This window comes from Amblyomma americanum, chromosome 10, assembly GCF_052857255.1.
Source record: "Amblyomma americanum isolate KBUSLIRL-KWMA chromosome 10, ASM5285725v1, whole genome shotgun sequence".
Taxonomy (NCBI): domain Eukaryota; kingdom Metazoa; phylum Arthropoda; class Arachnida; order Ixodida; family Ixodidae; genus Amblyomma; species Amblyomma americanum.
In genome coordinates, this window is record NC_135506.1 from 21,134,048 (window position 1) to 21,152,100 (window position 18,053).

An 18,053-nucleotide genomic window follows, 5' to 3' on the forward strand; every position below is an offset into this window, starting at 1 on the left:
CTATCATCCCTTATACTTCTTTGGGGTGTCGTACGCTTGAGCCGCTGTTTTATATCCTTTGCCTATGTAGTGTGACCTATATTTGAGCCACACAGGCAACGATGTTTTTCTTTTTTGTCCATACGCTGAAAGTTGTCCCATTTTTTTCGGATATTTTAAAGACACTCTTCGCGTTATCATTTGGCACCACGTGGTCCAGTGTGAGTGGTATTATCGTGCTGGTTTTATGAAAAATAAACAGTTGGTATGGTGTAGTCATTAACATACCTATAAGGGATTGTTGAGGACAGTTTTTTTTTTCGCCATCATCGCTGATGCCCTGAAATAAAGCAAAAAAATGCTAAAGCATGTACCCGCGTCACCAGCACCTTTCGCTAGCTAACTGCGGTGATGATGTCGATGCTTTCTTTGATTTTTGGATACCTGGTGCAAGGTCACACAGCTATTGACTTGATAATATTCAAGTCAATGGCGGTATCCAAAAATCAAAGAAAGCATCGATTCTTTGATTTTTGGATACCTGGTGCAAGGTCACACAGCTATTGACTTGATAATTATCAAGTCAATGGCGGTATCCAAAAATCAAAGAAAGCATCGACATCATCACCGCAGTTAGCTAGTGAAAGGTGCTGGTTACGCGGGTACATGTTTTTTGCATTTTTTATTTTCTAGTTTATACTAATGGCTGCGCTTTATGTGCAATCAGCCTCTTTGTCACTAGAAATTGGTAATATATTTGACTAGGCCAGATTAAGTTTCTCATCTGAGAACAACAATAAATCCTCTTCCGATTTCAGTGCCTTTCTCTGATTATACGAGATAGCAGATGGAGTGCACTGACTGTTGATACTTAAACGTAGTTCTTACGCTGCATGCACGAAAAACGGAACGAAAGTCCTCACTAGACCGCGAAGCTTGAAATAGGAGTTGTATTTTCCATTAACACTTTCGATAGCGCTCACTTGCGCGCAATTCCCTCTTGATCATTTCTCAAGATCTTGAACGCAGAATGGTCTGAACTGGAGCTTCACACACACGCATAATTACAAGTCCAGGCCCTTAGTGACTCAAGAAAGGTAAAAAAAAAAAGAGGGGGACCTAAGTCCGGTTAAAATGTTCCGCCTCTGGGAAGAAAAGTACTGGTTCTTGAATTTAAACCAGCAAAAATTGGTCGATGTTCCCGATTTTTACGCTTTTTCAGTTTCTTTCCGCTGTGCATCGAGACTGCGGACGAGACCAGTATCTTTGTTCTTTTTGTGTTTCCGTTTGCTCCTGGCTGGGTACTCGTATAAATGTCGCAAGCATTCTGTTGATTTATGTTGATTTATTCTGTTGATTTATCTTTAACGTGCACTCATCGCACATTAAAGATCCCCAGGTGGTATAAATTATTCCGGAGGCCTCCACTACGGCACCTCTTTCTTCCTTTCTTCCTTCACTCCCTCCTTTATATCCCTTCTCTTACGGCGCGGTTCAGGTGTTCAACGATATATGAGACAGATACTGCGCCATTTCCTTTTCCCAAACTAAACTAAAGCGCTTTTCGTTTGGCTGCACAAGAGTTGGCTTTAATTTAAAAACTGGACTTTAGAACGCGATGCTCAAAGGGAAGTAGACTCAGGAGAACCATGTAAGCAGGTAGCTGAAATCCTTGACTGGATGACTATCGCGTATAGCAGAAAGATAACAGACCCCGAAAGAATTTTGTGGAGCAAGCGAACTTGATTATCCCGGCATTCCAAGTCAAATCATAAAACAACAATACGCTCGTCACATTTGCAAGAAATCTAGAGAGTAAAAAACACGCAATAACGCGAGAGGTAGTTTTCTCGTACAAAGTATCGGCAAAGTGTGAAAAAAAACATGAAAACTTGGAAGCACGATCGATTCTTGCTCGTTTAGATGCAAGAGCAGATACTTTCCTTCCTAGAAGCGGAACCTTTTAACCAGACCTAATTTCAACATGCTATGCATTTTTCTTCAGTAATCATCAGTTCGTGCATGTAATTATGTGTGTGTTGCTCCGCAAAGTTGAAACATCCGCTTTAGGTTCTGCACTCCACACCTTAAGCAATGCTCTGGAGTATTCTACGCGCGTCTGACAGCTAAAGAAAGGGGGCAGCGAAAAAAAAACTCTTTACACAGCATCCGTGGTTTCGTAAGAAATGGCGAAGGCGAATACAGTGAATTCCTAGTCTGCATATCTCCGTCCAAATAAAGACAAGTCTCGCAAAGTTCAGAAACGCGCTGCGGCACTGCACCTTTTTGGTTCGCCCTGATGCGCCTTTCATGGTTCATGCCTTGCAGTTATTTTTTCCGGTTGCTTTTTTGATCCTTCTGTGCAAGCGCATAAAAAGTATGTTTAAGGCCAAAAATTTTAAGTCTAACAAAATGCACTACGTTATAATTATTTGTTAAAGCGACCCTGAGGAGACTTTGAAGCTGGCCTATATCAATAGATTACCGCAATGCAATGAAAAAAAGGGGTAACTTGCACGCAAACGAAGCTTATTGCTTATGGTTGAAAATGCCAATAAATTGAAACATGAATCGGTTCCCTCAGCTCTTTTCTTACGCAACCTATGATCACGTAGATGCATTCTATTACTTGCTGGTATCTGATGCTGCATTACACTATCCTTCACTTAATCATCTGCGGATATTCCCCGTTGGAGCGTACGAGACCTCGTAGGACAGTTCTTGCACTGATAACACGTGAGTTGGCAAATTTCCTTTCGTAGTCATTTCTTATCAATATCTCATGCATCACTAGTAATATACAGCTTGTAAATAAGCAGAACATTATTTAAGATACGGCCAATTTTTTCGTTCTGTGCTGAAAATTTTTAAGTAAAACAAGCCGGTGACTGAACACGCAGGGTCTTCAAAGTGCGTTTCCAAACCACCTCCTCAAAGAGTAGCTATATTTAGTAGGAACTACAAAAACTGCATTTGCTCAATGGGAAAACCCTTAATTCAGTGAGATAGCACCTAAAGACCACCCTCGAGCCTTCTGTAACTAACCACACCGTAAAAATGGCAACCCCAGGCCAGTGGGTTTGTCCTGATAAGTACAATTTTTGAAGTATCTCGATCTAAAGCATGGCACGGAATAACCACTTCGCAGATAGAATAAAGCAAGCGCAAGAAAACAGTTGCGCCGAGAAGCCTCGATCCTGGCACTACAGAACAAGCGGAAGGTAGGGTCTGCCTAATAGGATCACATGCGCCAGACGTCCAGGAAAGCAGTCGTCACTACTTGTGCTAAGGGAGGAAAAACTCAAAGCGTGCGAAGGATGTACAGACATGAAGCTGTCAAGAAATTCGCTGTAATATGAACTGGAGACTCCTGAAAGGGCTGCGCTACGAGCCTATACAAGCAAAGTGGGTAAACGTGACTTGGGGAACGTTAACGTTTAGGTACGTTGGGGGCCACGCTTAGATGAGATGCAGCGTCTTCCTCAAGCACAAAAATTAGCAAATCTGACTGCAAATATACAAGTCAAGGAGGCTTCCTATACCCCGCCACCAATTACAATGAATAAGTACGGAGTACCAGGGAAACGAAAGGCAATGCGAAAAAAAGTGAAGGGCCAAGGAAAGAGGACTGCCATTAACAAGGAGGAGGAGGAGAAGAACTTTAATGAAACAGGTTAGGTCTGCCTGGTTGTTGGCCTGGCATGCTGCTCCAGGGCCATTAACAAGCGATTCCCAACGTACATAAATGTCCACAATGACACAAGAAGAACAAGTCCAGCAGTATACGTAAACAAGCAACCTTCTGAAGTGAACACGATTTGTCGGAAGGCAAAGCTTCTCAAGGAGCAGAAAAAACGGAGCAAGAAGTCACGAGCTGAAAAGGGTAAAGGCGACCTGCAAATCGAAAACAGGAAAAGGGTCTGGTAGAACTTAAGTTACATCTCTGGAATTGACCGAAGTATCTTTAGGTCTCTCTAAACATTTCCTCGCTCACACGAGGAGACGATTAAGCTGGGAACTGCTTGAACAGCATTCTTAAAGGAGTTATCAATATATCAATGTGTATATCCTAATACTGGAATGTTCCCATGAAAAATGGCACCTACAGGTACAAATCGAAGAAATGAAAGCACAACGTAAAACCGATAAATTAACCACGTGCGCGAAGTGCTGCTGATGAAGCCGCAAATAGAGAAGCTAAGAAAACAACAGCGTTGGCCATTAGGTGAAATACATTACAACCGAGGTAGGATGTCTCGAAACTGAAAGCTGAGGTAAATCCTATCACACTCAACCATCAAGTTACACATCCCTCGACACCGCATGGAAGAAATGCAGCATCGTCACGTTCAACCGACTCTGCCTCACTGATGAAAGAAAATGAAGATGCACTGAAAAAAAAGAAATATGATAGCCTGAAATAAACACGTCCAGAGAAACTTGTACCGAGCTGAATGTCGGGAGAATGAAATAAAATACAAGAGCCACATACCGGCCAGGAACGATCATGAAGCATTCTTTAGACAGGTTAAAATTCGTGACCCAAGTTTTTATTAGTGCAAAGGTTTCGTCTGTTATGGCAACAAGTTATGGTAGATTTTGCACTGCCTAAAAACTTCTAAGAGCTGTCATGTGAACACGTACGTGGCACACACAGTCAACAGACAACGCCAGCAAAGATACCACAACGGTCTTTTTGACGCGAACGTTTCCGTGATCACGGCAATGGATCACAATACGGCATCTCTTGCAGCGCTGCATTTCTTCACTGACGGCATTGTGAGCAGTAATACCATCAATATTGAGGTCGGACGACAACCCCCATGTAATTATCGCGCTGCTGCAAAAAAACACATGGCACAGAAAACCGATAGCGACATCATAATGGTTTACTTTATGGTTTCCCCTGGGATGGCAAAATACTGTTGAAAAGCGAGGCTTCGGCAAATACCTAGATCATAGGCAGCTGTCTGGCCATTAATTAAGCCTTCCACAAAAGAACCCGGGAGCCGATGACGCTAACGATCTTCACTGGTCGCATTCCTGCAGACGGCTGGTCTTCGGAGGATCAGTGGTTGTGGTACAGTTGCTGCAAAAATCCGTGCTCCACGCTATGACTAATTACGTCACAAAATCTTTTTTTACATTCCTGTCAATCGGATTGTACGTTATATTCTGTTCGTCTTTGTGGCACTCGGTTTTATTTTTTATTTTTCAAAGAATGTACTTTTTCCAGGTTCATTGCATTTTCGACCAGCTGGTTCTTCAAACACGTATGCCTCTCTAAACTGGTGATAGATTTCCCGCTCTCCTAACATCAATCCCGACAGCCCATCAGAACAGCAACGGCTACAATTGTTTATTTAGTTCTACTTTTTGAATGCCTCAAGGAGTAGTTCTATTACCAACTCTCCTTTCTCTGAGCGTAACATAATGCGCTAGCAAATTCATTGTTACTAGCTTTTGATCAGTCACTTCCTAAATGACCTGTGGTGATTAAATATTTGCTATAATGAAAGGCTGAAAGAAGGGCCATAGAAGAGGCTAAGAAAGCCAACAGTGCGGCCAAGTTTCAGCAAACTGCAGTTATGTCCGAAAGAGAGTTATGCCTCTGTCTTTCAGCGCTATTTAGCTATGGAAATTAACCAACTTTTCCAGCTTTCAATTATTTTATCTAATTTTTATTGCTCTAGGCGATAATATATATATATATATATATATATATATATATATATATATATATATATATATATATATATATATACTTTTTGAGGAAATTCTCCAAGCACATCCAGAACAAGCACGCCGTCGTCTATAACTTTCAGTGCTATGCGGGAAGAATACAGAGCGGAAAACCCGGGTATTTTGCTCCCGACGTCTGCCACGGCTAAACGTTAATATTTTGCTCAACCCGCCAAGTATCTCAATTTGCTGCACAAAAAGTTAGCGATAATATTCTGCTTCCTATTCAATTCCCCACGGGCCTGTTTCCGGGCCAAACACGTCGACTTCATGAATGTGCCTGATTGGGCCAATATTCTGCGGCAACCGCACTCGTGGTCTCCGGCGACAAAAAAAAATGAATTTGGTTTTTTAAGGGAAAAAATGATGCAGTTACTGTCTCACACATCTCGATGGACACCCGAACCATGCCGTAAGGAAAGCGATAAAGGAGGGAGTGAGAGAAGAAAAGAAGCAAGAGGTGCTGCAGTGGAGGGCTCCGGAATAAATTCGACCACTTGGGGATCTTTATCGTGAACTGGCATCGCACAACACACGGCCCCTTTTGCGTTTTGCCTCCATCGAAACGCGGCCGCCGCGGTCGGGTTCCAGCCCGGATATTCCGGATCAGTAGTCGAGTGCCTTAACCACTGAGCCACCACGGCGGGTGGTCTCCGGCGGGCGTCGTATTATTTTTCTTTTTTTCTGGACCACAGCCCCGCCGCGGTGGCTCAGTGGTTAGGGCGCTCGACTACTGATCCGGAGTTCCCGGGTTCGAACCCGACCGCGGCGGCTGCGTTTTTATGGAGGAAAAACGCTAAGGCGCCCGTGTGCTGTGCGATGTCAGTGCACGTTAAAGATCCCCAGGTGGTCGAAATTATTCCGGAGCCCTCCACTACGGCACCTCTTCTTCCTTTCTTCTTTCACTCCCTCCTTTATCCCTTCCCTTACGGCGCGGTTCAGGTGTCCAACGATATATGAGACAGATACTGCGCCATTTCCTTTCCCCCAAAAACCAACTATTATTATTATTATTATTATGGACCACAGTTTCCGCAATTAAGATGCAGAGCTGCACGGGACGTCTCCTCGAAAATGTGGGGTTCAGTTGCTTTCTATGCAGACAAAAATTACGGCAGTGGTACCACAGTGATCATGACTGAGAAGATGTCGTTCGGTTGCACACATCAACAGGCTAATGACGACCATGGCTGACTTAAGGCAGGGCTCGTTGAAGACAATAGGAGGTTTTTTTTTTTTTGCTCTGCAGCGAGCGCAGCCTGGCTGGTGATGATTTTTGTTTGACAAATTTCATTACACGTTTCTTGTTTTTCGGTTGCTTGCTCTTCTGATTACTGCAAAAATCGTTTTCACCTTCTTGCTCCTGGCGTAAGAAAATGTCTACCGGTGTTATTTTATAATAATAATAATTGGTTTCTGGGGAAAGGAAATGGCGCAGTATCTGTCTCATATATCGCCGAACACCTGAACTACGCCGTAAGGGAAGGGATAAAGGAGGGAGTGACAGAAGATTCTAAGGAAGAATGAGGTGCCGTAGTGGAGGGCTCCAGAATAATTTCGACCACCTGGGAATCTTTAACGTGCACTGACATCGCACAGCACATGGGCGCCTTACCGTTTTTCCTCCATAAAAGCGCTGCCGCCGCGGTCGGGTTCGAACCCGGGATGTTATTTCGCAGCGATAGCAACATTACGGTAGCATTTCGAGCCTTCAGCGTGTCGGATGCACGTGACCGTGGCGGCGCCGCCACTGTCACTTGGCTGGTCACGTGGTTGGTCACGTGGTGCGGAGCTGCTGCCGGCGGCGTGGCGCCGTGGCTTATCACGTGGCTCGTCACGTGGTTGGTCACGCGGTGTGGAGAAGCTGCTGCTGCCGGCGGCGCAGCGCGCCGCCGGCGTAACCGAGCTGCCACAGCTGTGCGCATGCGCCGTGTCAAGTGGGACGAAGATGAAGAAGGAACGCCCAGTGAAACGGAGCGGCGAAAGTCTGACTTTGCAATTCGACTGAGCAAGTTCCACTCGGCCTGCTGTAGCTATCGCGTCACTCCAGGTTTAACCAGAACTAAACCACCAGCATTTTTTTTGAAGAGTTTTAACGTTGAAACGAAGCGCACAAGAAGCATTCGCATTTCGACTACTGAACATCAAGCTACAATAATTTCAGTTTGGGGTGAACGTATTGCAAGGCCTGCAGGCCGCCAAGAGAAGTAAATTTGTACCTCGGCACTAGCGCTGTCACCGGCCCGACATTGCCGTCCTTACCAGCTGGTCTTATTCCAGAGAAAGTTGAGCTCCACCCAACTTGAAACTCAGATTGGAACCCTTCCCGGCCGATTGATATGCAACGCGCTTCTCATTGTTAGGCACTAGAGAGTTTTATCACTCTGTTCGTCACAACCAACTCGTAGTGGTTTCTGGCTCCTTTTTTGCGAAAAAAAACTGAGAAAAGTAAAACAGAGGCTTCTGTGGCTGAACATGAGCATAGCTGAGTTCAACTCGCGTCTTTGCGTTTCTTTTTCGGCACTGTGTGAATCAGTGAGCAATACTAATCTTGAAGACAGCAGTCTCTATAATTTAAGAAGCAGGGTAGCACGGGAGACATTCATGAAAAAGTTGTGCAGTTATGTTGTTTTCAATGCCGGCAGTGGAAAGGCAGCCGAAAACACTTCTGTGGAACGCAGAAATAGAACAAAGGTAACTAGCGCGGCGCTTTGTAGAAATTATAGTTGTTAATTAGAAGGCATTACCGAATATATTGCTCCATCACCAAAGCCTTCATTATACTTTTCTATCGCTTCTACTCGCAATTTAACTCAGGAAGTGTACGTTTTGACCTGTTACTGCAAGTTCAGCGGAAGTCACCACTCAGTAAATTAGCATGAACTAAAACTACGATGTAAAAACAAGTTGCTCTCAACTGCGAGTCAATATCGGCGGGTTTCTGCATACTAATTCCGGTACCGTCTGCAGTTCTGTGTCTCCGTTGTATTATACCACATCCCCGGCTCGAATGTTCTTGCAGTTATCTGGCCATTAGCGCAGGCTCAGGCATTTTATTCTTATTATTTCTGAAGCCTCACAATAGCTTTATGTTATCTGGCCAAACCGGTGACTGCAAGGAATTAAATTATTTTTTATTGTTTTATACCCCACTCCAGCCAATATTATCAGGACATGCTACAAGAAACAGGACTTTATATGCAATGGAATAATTTACTAGGACAAATTCAATTAGTAGGTCTCTGTCCTTGTGAGAATAAAAAATTGTATTCGCCTATATTGACTCGTAATGACCACCGCCCGATGGCAGAAAAGCCAACTAGCCGCAAACCCCTGCTGGAGCCGTAAAACAAAATTTAAATTAGCTGCGTAATCAGCGAATGTGCTAATAAATATTCTGATTGCTTAACAGAGGTAGCAGCTTATTAACTATCGAAACGGTGCACGCTTTTTCTGACACGAGAGCAAAGGATTGCTCTGCCCATTCAATATATTTCACCACCGCCGCGCTTCACGCTGTTCATTTGCGCACAGGGCGTTTCGGGACATAGGAGTACGCTAAAGCGTTCTCGGTTCAAGTCCGCATTTATAACAAGCCAAAAAAATGGCAGAAATGAGGTCTCGCTCCCGCGATTTCCATTTAGTAATGAGATTGACGTCTTTGCTAACTCTGCTTAGGATTCGCAGCCAGCCCCTGCAATGCATTTCCATAAAATCCGCCACGTGCTGGAATTGTGACACGTCAAGCATAAACAAAAGCGGGCACACTCTTTTAACAAGTTTTGAGATGCATGGCATTGGGTGGAAATAGCTACTCGAGAGCACTTGAAACTTCTGGTTTTCTTTTGTGCTCATGAGGACAAATGATAGCAGTGCATCATGCCTTTTACGCATTCTTATTTTTTCTTTTACTTTAAAGCTTGAAGCACCACCTCCTGGCACCACCCAAATGAAGTGCGTATATGGCAGTAATGAATAACAATATTCACGACTGCCGATACCAACAAAATGATATTGAAGTGCGATACACTTAAATCAGGGGCTTAGGTCAATTCTAGTAGCAAGGACGCACAGAAAGATTCGTTGGATGTGCCGAATAATTGGCTAGAAAATACAGCCTCTATTACTATACACTTGCGACTGGATGACGATAAGGCACTCTCAAACAAAAAGGCGTACATCAGGGAGCTGGATGTTACAGGCAAGTGCTACAGATGGTGCAGGTAATAGTGCAGTGCGCTGTAATGAAGGGGCAGGAAATAGCTCCGCATTTTGCAACGAGTCGCGGCATACCGGCGCGCGGCTGGGCAAGAATCAATCACTCATGAAAAAATAAAAATCAAGAAATATTGTATGGAAAATTGATGGCTATTTACATAACCGTTCTATTTATTTATTTGTTTTTTTCTTTCTTATTTTTTATTTATTTATTTATTTATTTATTTATTTATTTATTTATTTATTTATTTATAGTACCCTCAGGGCTCGGGTCGGGCGTTACAGAACAGAGTGGAACGCATTATAATTACAGGAATCAGAGAAAAAGACATACATACACAGGTATAAAACTGAAAAATAACAAACAGTGGAAAAATGATTAAAACAGAAATGCAAAATATGCAACGGTATGAATATATATCAAGGAGTGCAAAATATGATTAATTGGAAACCTCAAAATAAGCTGTTAGAGCATTTTTGAACAAGCTAATATAGACAATAGCGCCTCGGGAAGGTAGTTCCACTCATCAAATGAACGCGGGATTAATATTATTGTAAAAGGAATTTGTGTGGCATGCAAAAAATCAAATTTTACGACGATGATCTACGCGACGTGAAGAATCTTGTCACTGGTCCGCAATATAAGTGAAGAAGACAAGAAATAAGAGCTGATTCAAGATTAGGAAGTATAATGGCAAATACATAACGCCAGCCCGCTAACCGGTTCAAAACGTGGAGAAAACAACATAGAACGTCTTGTTGTTGGCGAACATCCGGTTTCAAAACGCTTCCTCTCAGCGAACGGGAATAACAGTCATATGCGTGAGCGCACAAGTTTCGCAAAATTCGAGCGCAAAGGGTGTCACGTCCACTTGTACGTCCAAACGCCTGTTATCCAGCAGATACGTCTACTGTATTTCTGATCGCACTGAACTGCCGTGTTATGAAGCGAACACCTTTTTTCACTAACTTAAGAAGGAAAATGAGTCTGTTGTGTTGGGTTTCATGGCACATTGACAGAGAAGGAAAATGAAGCAGCAAGAATGGCACGCTTGTGCTGAGCTCGCCTCATGCAGTCATCGCTGCTCCGACGACCGAAAAAGTGGGGCGGTTATAAACCTTAAGCCTCGCTGTTCCCGCCGCCCTCTATTTTGGCACAGTTGAAGCTTACTGACTCATGTGCTGTTTTCCCGAGCGAGAAACCTGAACGAGATGTTGCCCTTAGATGGCAGCCCGCATGAAAGCGAGAAATGTTACTTTAGAACATTAAATTTTTTAGCGTGCACGTCCGCTACAGTAGTCATGATCTCGTACAGATGGCGCTTATTGTGTAATCTTGACCTAGCATCTTGACCAATCATTGAACCCGTAAATGTTCTTCTATTCTTCTACTGAGAAGTCATTCCAACGCACATGAAGTTACCACACAGATGCGGTAACTTCAACAAGACAGAAAAACGAGATTTGCAGCAACGTGTATGAAAAAACATAAAACGAAAACAAAGCATGCCGCATTGAATTTCACCGTTGATCACTATTTCCTAGGAACTTAATCTCTACTTAGGATTTTTGGATTGGAAAGCACTTGCGTGGAAGCGAGCAAGACGTTTAGTGAGTCTATGGCTAAGGACTTAATTCAGGAAAAGTTGTCTAAAATAACGTCGACATCTGCCATATGTTATGAATAGTCCCACGTGGAATTGAGTGGTCTCATTTTCGGTTGTAACTATATAGTGCTCGTGCTTTCGGTCAATCGCATTTTCACACTGGATGAAGTGAATTCAGTTAGTGTTCTTTGCCTTGGTATTAACTTCATAAAAGGCGTAGAACGATGAGAAATAAAAAACATCGCAACGCCAATGCCTGATGAACCTCTCCACACCTAGCCGTTTAGAGGGATCACGCTGATAAACGCTACCGTGTTCAGAATTTAGTTTAGCGTATCCGGTTCAGAATACGACCTATACTGTTTTGCAGGAGTATGCGACTGGTTTCCATAAAATTTTCTCATCTTGATATCAGTATTGACCAACAAATTTGACCCGCCGCGGCAGATTTATGTCTTCATGGCGGTGACCACTAGTCCACACATTCAATCGCATTCGTTGTGACCGCATTCAGTAGAAAATGAAATGAAAAAAAGTGGGTGAACTTAGAGAGCGTACTTCGTTGAAGGATTCCAAGTGATATAACAATTTATCCCCTTCCCTCCACTACGGTGTTGTCGATACTGCAGCAGTGAGCCTCCAAGGCGTAAAGCACAAAACACAATAACCTATTGTCCCTTAACAAATCTCCCTTTGTGCATGTGCGGCTTCCTTATTCTATAGTGCGCTTATCATTTGCGATGCTGGAAGGTCTAGCGCAGCGTTTAATTCAGGATGCACAGCCACTAAACAAAAACAGTTTATGAAAAGTGCCCCAGATGTGTCAACCCACGACACAATAGCTGAACAAATGTCGAAGGATTTTAGGCGCCATCAACAATAAATAGCCCTTTCTCAAAGTACACATTAAACCTAAATTCGACAGAAAAGTGTCCCGGAGCGCGTTTTGTCTCTATTTCTCTCCTGATTTGCTTTGTGTCACCTCTGGAAGCATGCGCACCAGCCTTCGGGGCCAACAGTCAAGAGCGCACTGCTTTGGGCCATTATATTGCACTCGCGCTCTCACGCACAGAAAGTGGGAAAAATAACTGTATTCAACAAAGGCGTTCTTCTGGTGCTGCATCCTAGCGTCCACGCTCACTTCTTGGACTCCATCAAAAAAACATCCCTACGCCCTTCTATTATTGTAAGACGCCGATTTTGACATCAGCGCTGAGACCTAGCAGCTAATGTACTTTTCTGGCTGCCCTCCCATAACTATGGCCAGCCAATATCAAAAGCCCGAAAAGATTGTTTGAGAAAACCGCATTTAAATCGTAACAGTAAATTCTTACTGCAAGAGAAAACTTCTCTCCCGTGCACCGCAGGCGCTCACACCATGCAGACAATTTCGTGGCGAAAGTTGGAAGATTGTGAACGTTTAATATAACCGTACGCCACAGCGCCGCCCACTCTGATTGAGAGTTCGTGATAAACTACTCGGCTGGGTGACAGCAGAGCCCATCATTTTTCTACGCTATACATTTGCTACTGACGCTTCTTGGGTGCAACTTCAAGCTCACTCCCGAGCGTAGAGGCCTTACTAAATCGTTCTGCCTTGCAGCGTTGCACTATTGATTCATTGTATGCCATTTATTTTTCGTTCGCGAATAATGATGTGAGTTTGATGGAGCGAAAGCAGGCCAAATAATCACATGATCGACCTCCAATGCTTACAGAAGAAAAATCTCACATCAAGATTGCAGCACTGGCAGTTCCTAGAAATGTATTGGAAGTGCGTTCTTAAGCGCGCAGTGCTTTATTTTTTAAGCAGCGGGAGACAAAATACGCTTCATGCTGCCTCTAATCTACGGGCGTCACAAGAAAGAACCATGGCACAACGAAAAGCAACTTCCACGTTTAAGACATCGTTTACGTTCTGAAGCATTTTCCCGGCTGTAAGTAGGCATCGGCATCGTTGTAAGTCGTAAAACAACCCTAAGCGTCTCCACCTTTTGTTCAATAGCTGCCTAAATAAAAGGCAGGCTAAACAATTCACGTGGCTATACCACGCTCCATATTCATTTCTTTGAGGCGTGGTATAGCTATCGGCACAGTTAACTTGCTCTGTTTTTGAAAAAAAACTTCAGCAGTTTTTCGCCTGTTCTTTTTTTCTCATCTACAGTTCCACTGCCTCCCCCGTTGATCATGGACCACACTGGCGCTCTCTTAAACCGAACGGCTGGACCGTACGCGGAAAATGACACCTTGAGACTCAAGTGTGTGGCACCTTCAGGTGAGGACATCACCAAGTGCTTACTGTCAGTTATGAATACCTCCTCACTTCATGAAGCGTTATGTCACCTTTGATTTCTATTCAGGATAGCTAGCAGTACATTCCCTTAAGACAAAATATGCTAAACTGATTACTTGTCCTCGTCTGAAGCGCATGTTTTTTTTTATACTACTATGAAATGTCCCCTTACCCCAAACATAACGTCTCTGTTCATGTCATTAGCATATTCTCACCTGTTTATTTATTCCAAACAAAGTTCCTTGAACTATGCTAAGAGCATGCCATACGTAAAACCTCCGTGTCTTGACAGAGCAGCTTTTGTGGCCTCGATATAGGGTTTGTAATGCCTGCTGTGGTAAAATGCAGTTTGTATTCTACTTTACTGCCATTTTTCTTTTCTGCCAGACCTAGCTGGGATCCTTTGAAGTATGAGAGCCAACATGCTTTAAATTACAAGGCTGACGACCGGAAGAGTTACTACTGATTCATCTTTAAACCGGAAAGGCGCAACACAGAATACGAGAAGAAAACAAGACGGAACATTCTTGCTGGCTAGTTCGTACATATATTCCGAATTGCTAGCGCAAAAAGAAGAAGACTCAAGAAAAAAAAGAGGAGGGCAAAGCGCTTCCACTCAAGTTTCAAAGTTTTCCGGTGTTCGGGGATGGATGCCAATAGATGTATTTCCGAAGGCGTAGATCTAAAAAAAAACACTGTGTCCTATCCAGGTTGTTTCTTGTGTCCTCGTCTTTTTGGACTAAAAATTCAGGAAATAAGAGAGAGGCTTGATTATGAACTCAAATTTTATTGAAGAAAATAAGCTAAAGGCTCGCACACAAATGCTCATGCGTATGTTCTTTATGAGGCCAACAACAACTACAAAAATTGTAACTGAGTTTGGTGTCCACTATTTCACTGGTTTTGGTTATGTGCGCGCGCGCACATCTTTGCGGAAGTCTTCTTTTGATTCTCAATAAAATTTCAATTCGTACTCAAGCCTCTGTCCCATTTTCTTTGCCGGTGTTGCGTCTTTCTGGCTGGTTTTAAGATGAGTAACTCACATACATTTACATGCGCAGGGCTCTAGTCGTAGCTTTGCTGCTTTTATGCGAGAAAGCGGAAAATATAACAGAGTCGAAGTGTCTTTTGTAGACACAATGCCGGCCTCAAAAGAAAGAAAACTTTCTCATCACTTTCGAACGTACCTACCAATTAATAGGCCTAAATTTACCTGGAACAAAAATCCCTTTGAGCCGTGTTTGCTAAGTTACGCACTACATATTCATTGTCTAAATCAGAGTATTTTGCTCTCAGATGAGGTTGTTCTGAGCAAGAATATTAATTGGGCAGCTGTTCTGCATCAGTGCTCCTTAACCGCATACGTAATGAGAAGCGACGTCGCTAATTCGCTAATTCGTTTCACCGCTTCGCCCACGCTCAGTTCTCGTTACTTATAAATGTTTCTAAAGTTTTCTTGCATGTTATTGGCTAAGGAGCATTACGAAGTTTGAATGTGACATCTTGAGTTAATCTGAGAAAATGAGCTGAAGAAAACCGCGCCGCATATTATCTGAGCAAGCGAACTCATGCGATGGCCTGATGTTTGCCCCTGCAGCCAAGCGCAAGTTGAATCTGGAATGGCGGCGAAATGGCAAGCAGCTGAGCCCGCATCTAGCCACCCTGGTGACATCTGGCGGTGGCTTGGAAAGCACTCTCGAGATTGGCCCGTTACTCAGAGAGCATTTGTTTTCGAACTTCAGCTGTGTTGTTTCCAGTGACTCCTCGCGACCCGTAGAGAGCTCGGTGGTCCTCGACATGTTCCGTAAGTACGTGCAACCGGCGTTTGCTGTATACCTCTCGCGTCCACAATAGACAGGACACGATTTTTTTTAACGGAATCGCGCCGGCGTCCTATGGAATGAAGACTTTCATCGTAGATCTACTCCTTTGTAAATATGACACTGAAACGTTCCAACATGAGAAGATCATTTCGAAGATGCTTAGAGGTATGATCGTTTGAAATTTGGTTGTACTAAGCCGAGCGTCACTAGACTTCGGGCTGAGAACTTTGTTTCACTTAACTATCGTGTCATTTGTGCGTAAGTAAAGTCAAGTTCATCTGATACATAAGCTTCGTATGTTCAGATTATTGGCTCCAACATTAGCTTGGGTTGCTGGTATTCGTACTTTCATTCAGTTACGCAATTTCGATTAATCTGTGACAACAATGAGGCATCCTGGCTGTTAGAAGTTTTATCAAGCGGCAACATTATTTTCCGCTCTTTTGTTACTACCAAAAAATTAAGGGCGATAAGCTCACAACGTTAGAAAAGCTCCGAGTTTCACCCCAACAGATAGAGCATAAAGTTATTCGCATTTGATTGTTGTCACGTACTTCCCAGTGGCGCCCAAGGATGTTGCTCTCAGGAACTGGCCTCATGGCAGGAACGACGCTTCGGGTTGGGTGATGATGGCCGCCTCTAAGCAGCCGGATACGTCGGCGGCCAAGGCTTCGACACTCGTAGCAGTACAGGCAGTAGAGGCGCCAGGATCAGCCGCATCGCACAATACGCCGACAGCGTCCTGGACAGCCGGCACAGATTCTAAGGAGAACTGGGATACTGGTTTTCCCGCTCCTCGAAGCTTCGAATGTGTGGTGACTGGCAGTCGGCCATATGCCAACGTCACGTGGTTTCTGGACGGATGGCCACTGGACGGTCGCCTCAGTCACATTCGCACTGAGGGCGACGTCACGGCAAGCGTGCTTCTCCTTCCAGCTCTGGAGCACGCGGGAAAGCTGCTCGAGTGCCGTGCAACCAACAGTCACCTGCCGGAAGAGAGGGGAGTGGTCAGACGCTACCTTGCGGTGAATATCTCAAGTAAGTAATCTCCCTCTTTTCTTGATTTTAATAAATGTTTAGTTGGGTAGTAAGACGCTAGGTTGCCTGTGGCTGAGGAGATAACTATGAGGAAGGGAAAGACGTGGTAACTGTCCCATCTTGGATAGCCAACCCTCTCGTTATGGAACGGGAGCAAAAGGTGAAAAAGGGATTGAACAAAAAAGCAGTTCGTGCGCTTGTAACGCACAAACTAGAGGGCGGGTTAGGGTTTCTAACCGGCTGAAATCTACCTGAACTAAGACGCTGGCCGAGAGTTCCTAAGTGCTGGGATGACTTCCATACAACGCTCACTACAAAAAAAAAATTAGGCTATGAAAGCAAAAAAATGTTAGGGACATCTTTCGCTACAAGAAACATCCGCTTTTCAGCTTAGAAAACATGTTGCCCACGATTATTTTAGAGCGTCTGCTCTTATTAGCTCGTTCTTCAATTTCACGCCGTCTTCGTGGGCGCCGTCGGCACTGGCATCGGCATCAATGTCCGCAGCGCCACCTGCCCCTGTGCCGCCTGCCATTTTCCTCGTGGCAGGTGGAATATTTTTACGTTTTGAGGAGAAGAGAGAGAGGCGGGGAGGTGGACAGTGGAAAAGCGAAGAGGCGAAAATTCCGCGACAGGAAGTGAGGGAAGGGAAGAGAAAGTGGAAGGCGGTGGGTGACGCAGTGGCTTGGCAGTCCAACTCGGTTGCTGTGGGTGGTTGGCTATAAACCCACAGAAACCCACTGCAGAATATGACTGCACTCCTTAGCAAGTCAAAATGTACCTCCCGCTGTCTGATTTAGCCTGAAGAAAAAATGTATGTGAAAATCTTTTGGTGTCACACCTCAGATAACGCTCAAACATTGGCGTTACGCCCTCCTAACCATCTTGTGAATATTTTATATATTTTTTTCATTCGTGCGTTAACGTTCAGGCATGGTTTGTAAGTGCCTATACGTCCTGTAACACTTCAATTTGCACTCATTGCTCAATACGCAGATAAACCGGAAGTGAACATCAAACTTGGATCCGGTTTGAACGCGAGCCACATCGTCGAAGGCGCCGATGTGTACATGGAGTGCTCCGTCCTCACAACTTCCACAGTCACCGACGTCACCTGGAGTCAGGATGGGCGCGAGCTCGGCGAAGAGCCAGCAGAAGACATGGTGCTGACGTCGCGATATCTTGTGATCCGCAGTGTGGAACCTAGACACAGCGGAAGCTACACTTGCACCGTGACCAGCAGTGACAGCGAGAACGTTGAAAGCAAGCCGCTGCACCTTCACGTGCAATGTAGGTAGCGACTTCCGATCTGTTTCCATGACGCATGAGTAATGTCTAAGTGTTTCTATTTGT

The 18,053-nt window shown here is 44.2% G+C and overlaps 1 protein-coding gene across 1 annotated transcript in view; it reads left to right on the forward strand.

Annotated features, from left to right (window-relative positions):
- LOC144108072 (uncharacterized) overlaps window positions 1-18,053 on the forward strand; it is a 42,950-nt gene that overhangs the window by 20,784 nt on the left and 4,113 nt on the right. Inside the window, exons 3-6 of the mRNA XM_077641353.1 lie at window positions 13,711-13,821; window positions 15,437-15,643; window positions 16,224-16,700; window positions 17,697-17,990. Coding sequence (XP_077497479.1) covers window positions 13,711-13,821; window positions 15,437-15,643; window positions 16,224-16,700; window positions 17,697-17,990 — 1,089 coding nt within the window. The remainder of the gene's footprint in view (window positions 1-13,710; window positions 13,822-15,436; window positions 15,644-16,223; window positions 16,701-17,696; window positions 17,991-18,053) is intronic.